Source organism: Brachionichthys hirsutus, chromosome 16 (genome assembly GCF_040956055.1).
Source record: "Brachionichthys hirsutus isolate HB-005 chromosome 16, CSIRO-AGI_Bhir_v1, whole genome shotgun sequence".
Classification (NCBI taxonomy): domain Eukaryota; kingdom Metazoa; phylum Chordata; class Actinopteri; order Lophiiformes; family Brachionichthyidae; genus Brachionichthys; species Brachionichthys hirsutus.
In genome coordinates this window covers 1049717-1061047 of record NC_090912.1, presented here as the reverse complement: position 1 = coordinate 1061047, position 11331 = coordinate 1049717, and the positions used below count along the sequence as shown (strand labels likewise).

Here is an 11331-nt window from a genome sequence, read left to right as displayed (position 1 = left end):
CGATGCTGCGTTCGGGTCCCGTGGGAAAGCCTGTAGCTCCTTAATGAAAGCGCCGTTCACGTTAGCTTTCAGCCGATGAAGTGCACTTAAAGAAATGAGGCGGATCGCGAGCGGCCTTCAGAGGGTTCGGCTCGTTGAATCGATGCGTCTCTTTGTATGAAGTCTGATTTTGATCTCGCTCCAGTCAGGAGTTGAAGTTCAGAGGCTTGTCGGCTCCGAATCGGACCGTCGTGTTGCAGTTTTCATCCGCTGGAAAGTCCAAATCTGCTCAGGACTGTTCAGGGAACGCGTGTCGGTGTGCGAGCGACTCGCCATCTTATCTTCTTGCTCATCCGTGGCAGCCGGCGCCAGCGGCAGGCAGTGGTGGGCGGTTTAAAGTTTCTGGGAGACGATGATTCGCCGATGCTGAGGCCAGTGAAGAGCAGCCATCGTTCTGAAATAATGGAAGCACAGCTGGCAGTTTCTATAGTAACGGGGGGGGGGGGGATATATGAGCTATAGCATCCGGCTAGCTCGCCTAGATGTGAGCAGTGTGGAACCTGGATTACAGGGGGTGGAGTCTGAGGGTCACGTGCACGGACACACATCCGTGCTCCTGCTGAGGCTGTCAATCCAATGCAGCGGGAGAAAGAGGAGACAGGAGAGGAGGACATGAAGGAGGCGGGGGGGGAGTGGCTGCACATAGGCAAAGGAGATATATTGATTGGCCTACATATCGTGGATTAAAGCGGAGAACGTGATGAAAGATCCTCGAAACGCAGAATCGCGACTCTTTGAACAACTGCTGATTCAGCTAAATCACACGGAAATCTCCTTCCTGTCTTCTGTCCAGTTCTCCTTCCTGTCCTCCTTCCTGTCCTCCGTCCGGTCCTCCTTCCTGTCCTCCGTCCGGTCCTCCGTCCGGTCCTCTGTCCGGTCCTCCATCCGGTCTTCCTTCCTGTCCTCCGTCCGGTCCTCGGCTCGGAGGACAGAGGGAAAGGGTTAGAATCGCACCCCCTAGAATCAGCGTTTGACTCCACCCACCGTAGCTCCACCCAGCTCTGCTGACGCCGTTGCGACGGGGAAAAGCCAACGCAGAAACCCGGCAGGCAAAGATGGACGACCCGGCGGTTGCCACATGGTCAGGCGCTGCTTTCTTTGATGCCCCGTGGCATTGAAACAGAATCCACCTTTAATATTTCACACCCCCTCTTATGTTCCGCCAGTCTCCGGCAGCTACTCCCGTTGCGTCTTATTTATTCATGAGCTCACCCCTCGCCGCCAACTCGGTCCTCAATATGGACGGCAAGTGGGTCGCGTTGCTGCGAGCGAGCGAGCGAACGATCGCTTCAGCTCTCCAGCCGGACAAGAGGCACGAGTCCGGGTGATTTCGGAGAGCGCTCGGCTCTCTGAAGGAGGCTCGCGTGGACGCGGCGGCTGATTGACTGATGCTCAGACAAAACCGCCGTGGCGGGGAAGAGAAAGAAGCGAAGACGGGAAGGAACCAATCGACCGGCCGAGCGGCGTGACGACGCCCTGATACTCCGTCATGGGCGATGCGCTCTGTCAAGCCGAAGTCCAGGTCCGTGTCAAACAGGCCCCCGCTTGACCAGAAGGTCAGCAGGTCAAACAGGTCGGTGCCTTCAGGGATGCGATCGGCCGTGGAAGATCACGTGTGACGTCGTAGGTGATTGGCCACGCCCACCAATCAGAGGGCGAATCTCACAGATCGGGATTCCAAGACGAAGTTTCTTATACTGTTTTTAAGGCTGGTTTCGCCCCCCCCCCAACCGCCTGTAGGTCGTTGCACGCATGCGAGCAGGACGAGCCGGAGGTCGCTTTGACGTCGTGTGTCGATGTCAAACAAGGAGGGAGGGGGGCTTGGCCGTCCCACTTTAGTGGCAGGAAAGTGGGGCGATCTGTTCTGTGGAAGTTTCTCAGGGAAATTGCCTGGAGGGGGGGGGGGGGGGGGGCCGAGACGCTGAAAATATCTCTCTATATACGAGCTATGGCCTAGATAATAGAGAGAGTAAAAAGGGAGCGAGGGAAGGAGCGTGAGTGGACAGTGTTGGGTGGAGATAAAAAGGCGGGGGGGGGGTTAAAGGTCACTCTGTCATTTGATCCTCCCGCGTTTTGAAGCAGATGCTAACGGCTCGTCTCGCTAGTCCCTTAATCCACGAATACTCGAACCTTTATTCTCTGACAATTGCGTCGCCGGCGGACGTCTTTTGTTTTCCTGTTTCACTCGAGTGCAATAAAGTCAAACGTCTGCAGACTGGGCGTCGGCCCGGGCGTATTTCAGCGCAGCTAAACCAGAGCTAATCTCTGGTGACGTAAGTGCCTATCCGGGCGCACGTGAAACAAATCAATGAGGATTGTACTGAGCAGCTTGCGCTACAGTAGGTGATCAGAATTCCCACTGTACACAAACGCATCCCAACCAAAGCGAGGACGCAACACATGGCGGTCTCTCGAAACCCGAGACGCGGCAGCAAAGCTGTCGGGATGTTTGCAAGCTGGGAATTTCATTCACAGCTTAACGTGGCGACAGCAGGAGCGTGCTCTCGAAACGCGGCGCGTCTAGAGGAATGAAGGGCGCTTGTAGCTTAGCACGTGTCAGTTAGCGCTAATCACGCAAACACTGACGCCGTTCGAAGTCAGCGTTGGACCGTCTGGTGAAAAGAAGCCGAGCGTAAACGCCGAAGCAGCAGAGACGTCTGATGACTTGTTTCCTCGCCGTTCACTCCCCTGCTGCGCTCCGATTGGTCGGCGGGGGCTGAGCATTAGCAGGCGGGTTCCATGCTACCTGAAGGCGCTAATGAGGTGACCGGAAAGTGAAACGGCCCTCGCTGATTTACGACAGCGAGAAGCGATGATTATCACTTGTTGGCATTATTTCTTTATTTCTTTATCTCTTCATCGCCCTCTTCGTCTTCATCGAGGCGTGACTTTCCTCTCCTGATCCAGCTCCACTGAAGGTGCGGGATTCTCTCCAGCGTTCCCGCTGAGCCTCTCTAATCCGCGTTTATCTTCTCCGCGCCGCCGCTCGGGATCGGGCCCGTGATTGGCTGACGTGAACCAGGAAGGAATGTGATGAAACGATGCGTGACAATAGGCAAAAAAATACATAAATAACTGGAAGTCTTTCCGTTTTCTTGGCGTGAAAATGTGGAAAAGACGAATCCAAATATCGGCGCTGGCATCTTGGACCGAACCACGCTGGAGGTGGCACCAGCTCGTCTTCGTCCTCTCTCCTCCTCATCCACACGTTTCCGTGTTCTTGTCTTTCTTCCAACTGTTTGTCTTTGTCTCTCGGGTTCCACGTTTCCTTTAGCGCCACCTTGAGAATGAGAGCAGAGTGTCCTCCGTGACCTTGAAACGTGACACGGACGTTCCAACTCCTCCGAAGGATTCAAAGACCTTTTGATGCCGAAGGAAGGAATCGGTTTCGATATTGATGGTCCCCAGAGGACGGATCTTGGTCATACTCCTCTTTCGTCCCGGCGACCATCTGATGGATGCTGTGAAGCGTTCATATGAATCCCTGAAGGCGAGGATATTCCCAGATTGGATGCCGTGCTAACACGCTAACATGCTAACAAAGACGTTTTATCCTTTATCTTTCAGGCATGTTTGCGACGCTCCGCCCCTCACCTTGGCTCAGTCGCCTTCCTTTGTTTTCTTTTCTATACTTTTGTCTTCCTTCACTCTTACCTGCCCCCCCCCCCCTTTTTTGTCCTCTTCCTCTCACCTTCCGCTATCTTTGATTACTCAGCGCTATGTCTCTCCTTTGTCTCTTCTGTTCGTCAGCTCCTTCCCTTCCATCTTTAAGCGGCGACAGGTTGATGCCTCAGCTATAAAAGAAATGTAAAATATCAGGTTCATTCATCCCCTGAACTCAGTCTCTCGCTTTCCGGCTTCCTGTTTCCCAAAGAAGACACAAGCACTTCCAGGAAGTGTTTGTTTGTCTCAAATATTCCAGCACTGAGGAAACAAACAACGAAGGAACGATGTGGACTCTTCAAACAGACCTTTTAGCTTAGCTTTGTGTTTCTGTTGGACATTTTGTGGCGGGAAGTTTCCCTTGATGTTAATGTCAGCGGCGGGAAAGGTGATGTCATCCCAACGCAAAGGAGGAGCGATAGGAGAACATGAGGAGCGTAGAATTATATATTCAACAGGAGGTCTCAGCCTCCCAATATGGAATTCAGGAGGAGGTTCAGAGGTCTGGAGCAGAAAGGAGGAGTTCTGGAATTCTGGAGAAGGAAGAACGGTGGAGGTCTGGAGCAGAAAGGAAGGAAGGAGGAGGTGTGGAGATCTGTAGAGGAAGGAGGAGGAGGTGTGGAGAAGGAAGAACGGTGGAGGTCTGGAGCAGAAAGGAAGGAAGGAAGGAGGAGGTGTGGAGGTCTGAGCGTCTGCAGGTTTATATAAGAACAGCGTCATCACGTGATGGTTAGCTGAAGCCTGTGTGAAGGAGTCTGTTACCATGGAAACCAGAGTTTGTTTGGAGTGGTGTGATGTGGAGGCCCTGATCTCCTTACTCCTCTTTCCTCTTTATTTTTAAAATGTCTCCTCTTCCTCATCTCTTCACAGTGTCTCTCTGGGAATGATGGTGTTGCCAATGGTGCCGCCCTCCCTGTCGCCATGACGATGCCATTCAGCCCCCTGTCCAGCGACGAGGAGCAACAAAGGATGCTGGGAAACAACAGACATCTCTATCCAGGGGCAGAAGAGGAGGAAGAGGAGGAGGAAGAGGAGGAGGAGGAAATGGAAGAAGACGAGCGTGACGAGGACCAGGAGGAGGAGAACGGCGAGCTGGAGGGGGAGGAGGAAGAGGACGAGGAGGAAATGGTGGAGGAGGTGAGGCGTGGCCTGACCCGGGGGGGGCTCAGGCAGTCGGTTAAACCGACCGGATGGCCCGCCGGGGACAGACAGGTCCGACCGGGGAACCCCGGATCGGCCGCCAACCCCTACTCATCCAACCCCGGGCCCGCCCACCAACAACCGGCCAATCACATCCAGCAGCAGCAGCGGAGGCAGAAGGAGCGCAGCTCCAGCTCGGCGCCGTCCGAGGACGCTCACATCGCCATGATGGTGTTCAGGATCGGCATCCCGGACATCAAGCAGACGGTCAGTGATGTCACAGAAAGACGCGCCAGCCTTGCTGGACGCTTAGCTTCCTCTCATTATCACGCTGCCAGGAAGGGGGGGCAGGTACCTCCCCGTTCCCTGCTTACCTTTGTCATTGGCTTCCAGTCTTTATGCTAAGCTAACTCACCTGGCAGCAGGCATTCAGTGTTTTAAAATCCAATCATAAATAATTTAGCGTGCTAACAATCTGGCATCAAAGAGGGATAAATGGGGAGGCCGCCGAGGTCGAGGTCGAGGCCGTCGAGGTCGAGGCCGCCGAGGTCGAGGCCGTCGAGGTCGAGGCCGCCGAGGTCGAGGCCGCCGAGTCGGTGACGGCAGCACAAAGATGGACAGATGAAGGCGGAGAGACGACAGAGGAGATAAAAGACGTGAAAGATAACTGGAGGTAGAGAGAAGCTGATCAAAGCCGATCAATGGAGACAGGAGGAAGCTGAGGGAGCGATAAAAGATGGATGGAGTGAAGCAGACGGGAAGAAACACGGAGCGATAGAAGGACGAGGAGGTAAAGATGAGTTTATTGGTAAATATTCATGTCGCAGATTAAACTTTCATCATTTTCAGAACGAAATAACAAATAATCTCTGAAAAGTGATGCTGATAAATAGGAATCAATAGACATTCAGCAAATATCAATAAAGATCAAGATGAAACGCGCTAATTTACTATTTGCTTATACTTTATTAAACGAAATGTATTCTGATAGAGGTTAGATGTGTGCTGTTGCCCAGGGCAACGGCGTTTTCAACCTTTTCTGATCAAACAGGAACCAAACTGTTTTTTGGGATATAAACCGAATAAAAGCTTTAAAACTCGCGTTCTGAATCATCTCCATGACTCAGAGAACAAAATAAATAAAAAGCAAAGGCTGAAGGAGAAATTCAGAAGAGAGAACGTCGTGGGCGGAGAAAATTTAGATTTAGAGAAGGTGGAAATAATGAATCCTGATTTTTAAAACTTAGTGAAAATAAAGAGCAAATGAACAAAGGGAAGCGCTGACTCAGCGATCTTCATCTTCCTCCCCGAGGTCACGTGACTTATGGCCAACCATCACTGTGACTTTTACGCCCCTCGCCTCCTCCTCCTCCTCCTCCTCCTCCTCTTTGTTGAGTATCACCCGTTGCAGATCAACCCCCCCCCCCCCCCCCCCCCAATAAAACACAATTGCTCATTAATTGTGCTTTAATGAGATGGGGGCGGGGCTGTGGCGTGTGACGACGATGACTCAGAGGTTTTATGAACACCGAACCCGGCGGAGGAATCCGTCCTGCCACGAAACCTTGTTTCAGGATTCAAAGATCCGATCCACATCCTTCAGGTGCATGATTAGGATGCACCTGTTGGGGGGGGCGGAGCCAGGAGAGGCAGGCAGGAACAGTCTGATTGGACTTCGTGCACCGGTTTGGGTTTAAAACGCCAGAATCCAACCTTCGTGATGGCCTAAATCCGTCTTCCGATGCTTCCGATGCGACTGGATTGGGAATCTCAAGTCGTGCGGGGACGGTGATGGCGGGGTGGGGGGGGTGGGGGGGGGGTCTTATTTCGGCTGAGATAAGTGAGGGAGAGACGGCTGGACGTGGGAAGAGCAGCTCGGACGGAGGGAGTGGGCGTTGAGTGGGACGAGTGTGATCGCAGCTTCAGGACTCGGGAGGCGAGGCAGGAAGGCCCCGTGCTGCATTCAGGGTCCCTGGAAATCGGAGCGTTTAGGATCGGAAATCTGAGTGTTGAAACTTCATCTTCAGCCCAGAATCAGACAAACATTCCGTTCAAATGAACCCAAACGGGTCGCTGTCCGGCGTGAATGTGGCTAAAAACGGACCCACGCGAGGTCCGGGCCGATCAGAACCGCCCGAGACGGCGCCCGAGACGGCGTCCGAGAAGGCGCCCGAGACGGCGCCCACGCCGGGCCATCAGAGGGAACCTGTTTAGAAGCTGCGTGTTGAAGGAACCTGAGCGGCTCTGATTGGCTGCTACGAGCAGGAGGATCGATCACGCTCCTGAGAGGGATGCGGATCAATAAGGAGCAGCGCCTCCTCGGTGAAACCTCCGACGCAGGAATCTGACTCTCTGATAATCATCGAGTTTCTCCTCCTTGACCCGCGACTCCATCCCTCTCTTTCTCTTCCTGGATCTCCTTCAGCCACACCTCCTCCCCCTCCTCCTCCTCCTCCTCCCCCTCCTCCTCTCTCTTTCCTGCTCCACACACATTAACAATGCACACACAGGCACACCCTCCCGGTACCCCCATCACCAAGGGAACACAGCGATGTCGCTATGGCAACAAGCAGCTTGCTCCACTAATGAACCGGTTGCCTTGGCGACCGGGTTGGCTGTGCGGGAAACGGAGACACTGGATGAAATGAAAGGGAGAAAATGTCGCGTTGCTGCTCTGCACAGAACCCTGAGCAGGTGTGTGCGTGTGTGCGTGTGTGTGAACAGCAAACATTAACCCCTCGGACCCTGGCTCTGACGTCACCGCTCTACGAGCTCAAAGCTGCGCTCCTGTTTTGCAGAAATGTCTGCGCTTCAACCCGGAAGCGACGGTGTGGAAGGCCAAGCAGCAGGTGCTCTGCTCCCTGACCGAGTCCCTGCGGGACGTCCTGAACTACGGCCTGTTCCAACCGGCCACCGACGGCCACGACGCCAAGTTCCTGGAGGAGGAGCGGCTGCTCAGGGACTACCCGCAGTCCTTCGAGAAAGGGGTCCCGTATCTGGAGGTAGGGCCCCAAACCAGGGACGTCCCGATCCGTTTTTCACTCGTCTTTATTTTTGAAGAAGTATCGGATCGGGGTATCGGTATCGGTTCAGAATCAAATGACTCGGACTCGGGGTCGGGGTCAAACAGAACCTGAGCGGGACATCCCTAATCCCAACGGAGGCCATGCAGCCCCTTCGTCCTCCAGGTGTCGCTGTTACACAATAAGACATCGTGGGGACGGGGGGCGGTTCCAAACATTCGTTTTTTCCACCCCCCAGGGAGCCGTCTCGGAACCGTTCTGCTTCCTCGCCCCGTTGCGCGCGACGCCGTCTCTTATTTCACGCTACTTTACGCCCCGGCGGAGGATCGAGGCCCTCTCTAAACCGCCGCGAGGCCGGACCCATTTCCTAACTGTCTCCCGCTCCGCTTTAGTTCCGCTACAAGACCCGGGTCTACAAGCAGACCAACCTGGATGAGAAGCAGCTGGCCAAGCTGCACACCAAGGTGAGCGCCCGAGGGGCGTGTCCAGCGTGATGACATCGGAGCATCAACGGGCTTCACGCTGTTTTCTCTCCGCATCCAGGCCAGCGTGAAGAAATTCATGGATTACATCCAAACCAGCGCCGTGGAGAAGATGGGCAAGTTCATCGACAAAGGCCTCGACCCCAACTTCCAGGACTCCGACACCGGCGGTAAGGAGGAGCTTCCATCGCCCGGAACCCGCGCGGCGCCGATAGTCGACCCTCGCGACGTGGTCAGGAGCATCGGCGGGATGGTCGGATCGTTCCTGACCTTTAACCCAGGAACCGGAGACGCTTTTTGTTTTTTACCCGTTTGTGTTTCTGAAGCTCCTCCTCCTCGCGGAGTTGTTCATTACTTCGCTTTACGCCCGGCAGAGACCCCCCTGTCCCTGGCGGTGCAGTGCGAGCCGGGGGGGGGCGAGGCCATCCGGGTCCTGGTGGACGGAGGAGCTCACATTGACTTTCGTGCCAAAGATGGACTCACGTCGATACACAAAGCCGTGCGCGGCCACCGCCACACGGCCCTGCTGGTAAACGGCCGCCGCCTTACGGCGCCGAACAGGTGAGTTACCGTGGGCTCACCTGTTCTGGCCCCCTCCCTCTGCAGGCCCTGCTGTCTCTGGGGGCGTCTCCGGACTACAAGGACCGGCGGGGGCTGACGCCTCTCTACCACACTGTGCTGACCGGAGGGGAGACCTCCTGCTGCGAGACCCTCCTGTACCACCGCGCCAGGCTGGGCATCAGGGACGAGAACGGCTGGGACGAGACGCACCAGGTCGGCGCCGCTTCCTGCGAGCAGCACTTCCTGTTTGTGTTTAAATGTGCATCCGATTCGTAATCGCCGCGTCCTCGTTCCAGTTACATCCGTGTTGCATTCCCACCGTGAAACTCCGCCTCCCATCTCTCACCCTCCATCCCCCACCCGTCCCGGCCTGATGAAGATGAAGGTACCGGCCTCTTCATCGCCCGCACAGATCCTTCCCTTTATGTCGCCGCCTCTTTTACTCGGGAGTGCGCCTCCTCCTCCGTGACCTCCTTCCCTCTCTCCCTCTCTCCCCGCTCAGGCCTGTCAGAACGGAAACTCGCAGCATCTGGAGCACCTCCTCTTCTACGGAGCGGACTCCTCCTCCCAGAACGCCTCCGGAAACACTGCCTTGCACATCTGTGCTTTATACAACAAGGTAGACGTGGAGAAACTGGGAACCCTCTAACTCCTCGGAGGAGGTGACAGACGGGCCGCGGCGGTTCGCCGGAGAGCAGCTTAAAGATGAAATACGAGAACTCTTCTGCAGAATTTGATCATTTCCTGCTTGACAAAGAGCCCCAGACTGTAAATGTCATGCATGTCGACAACAAGTTCTGGTTCTGCTGCAGGAAAGCTGCGCACGGATCCTCCTCTACAGGGGGGCGAGGAAGGACACGAAGAACAACGGCGGCCAGACGCCCTTTCAGGTAGAGTTGATGCAGCAGGAGGTTCTGGGGTCCGAGCTCGCTCTGAAGCATCACCGTGTTGTGGGCGGCGTGTGTGTGTGTGTGTGTGTGTGTGTGTGTGTGTGTGTGTGTGTGTCCATCAGGTGGCTGTCATGTCTGGACATTTTGAGCTCGGGGAAATAATCAAAAACCACCGGGACGCAGACGTGGGTGAGTAGCGCCATCCGACCTGTGAGCGCCGCGTGGCGTGGGAAACGGGAAACGGGAAACAACAGACCGCTCTGTGTCCAGTTCCCTTTGTGGAGTCGCCAAAGTACGCCCCCCAGAGGCGGGAGAGCGTCAGGACGCTGGCCATACCCCACCCCCAGCCGTTCCTCCGGGCCAACAGTGACAGCAGCATGAACCTCCCCGAGTGGATGGCGGTGTCCAACGCCCCGGGGACAAACATCGTCTCCGTGCAGGTGAGAGCGATCCGGGGACAAACATCGTCTCCGTGCAGGTGAGAGCGATCCGGGGACAAACATTGTCTCCGTGCAGGGAGGAGAAAGAACTACAAAGAGGAGGAGCAGAGGGAGCCTGGCCTCCTCTGGTGGGGGGGGGGGGGGTCTTTAGCTTAATGCCTTTCTTCCTCTCAGGGCTACAAGCACACGGGAACCCTCCGGAGCTCCAGCAGTCCCAGGGGGGCGAGGACGCGCTCCCCGTCCCGGGGGAGGATCGGGGACAAGGAGGACCGGAGCAGGCAGAGTCGGAAGCAGGGGTCAGTGGAAAGCACGTCCTCCTTGATGTCTGCAGGTTCTAGAGGTGGTTAGTCCCCCCCCCCCACCCCCCCGGCCAGAGGACACACCTGGCGCCCCCACCTCAGATGAGAATGGAGGTTTTGGGGGGGGGGACAGAAACATCAAGAGGTAGACTTTTGACACCTGCGGCGTATAAACAGGTTCACCTTCTGCCCCCCCTCCCACCCAGGCCGGCCCCCGCCTCCACAGCTGGACAGACCGTGGCCCAGAGGAGACGCCTCTACAGCGCCGTCCCGGGACGAGTCTTTGTAGCCACGCGATCGCACTCCGCCCAGGGAGAGCGAGAAATCGGCTTCAGTAAGGGAGACCGGGTCAAAGGTCAGTGTGTGTGTGTGTGCGTGTGCGTGTGTGTGTGCCTCGTCCTGACACACTGCTCTGTCCTGCCCCCCCCCCCCAGTGCTGAGCGTTGGCGAGGGCGGATACTGGGAGGGGACGGTCCGAGGTCGTACAGGCTGGTTCCCCTCCGACTGCGTGGAGGAAGTGATGCTTCGAAGCCAAGACAACCGATCAGGTGATCAAAGACGCACGCGCACGCGCACACACACGCGCACGCACACACACACGCGCACACACACACACACATCGATTCTAGCAGGCGACGCACTGATTCTGTCGTGGCTGTTCCAGAGAGCCGGGGAGAACGCGCCAAAAGGCTGTTCCGCCATTACACCGTGGGATCCTACGACAGCTTCGATGCTCCCAGGTAAGAAAGCCCCGCCCCCCCCGACCAGTAGCTGATCCCCCCACCCCCCGTGGG

The 11331-nt window shown here is 56.1% G+C and overlaps 1 protein-coding gene across 1 annotated transcript in view; it reads left to right on the top strand.

Annotated features, from left to right (window-relative positions):
- Positions 1–4623: 4623 nt before the first annotated feature.
- The window catches only part of shank1 (SH3 and multiple ankyrin repeat domains 1), a 16763-nt gene continuing 10055 nt past the window's right edge, over positions 4624–11331 (top strand). Inside the window, 14 exon segments of the mRNA XM_068749522.1 lie at positions 4624–5109; positions 7641–7844; positions 8258–8329; positions 8409–8517; positions 8722–8876; positions 8954–9121; positions 9411–9527; positions 9721–9798; positions 9921–9987; positions 10069–10238; positions 10413–10534; positions 10744–10892; positions 10972–11085; positions 11202–11277. Coding sequence (XP_068605623.1) covers positions 4624–5109; positions 7641–7844; positions 8258–8329; positions 8409–8517; positions 8722–8876; positions 8954–9121; positions 9411–9527; positions 9721–9798; positions 9921–9987; positions 10069–10238; positions 10413–10534; positions 10744–10892; positions 10972–11085; positions 11202–11277 — 2087 coding nt within the window.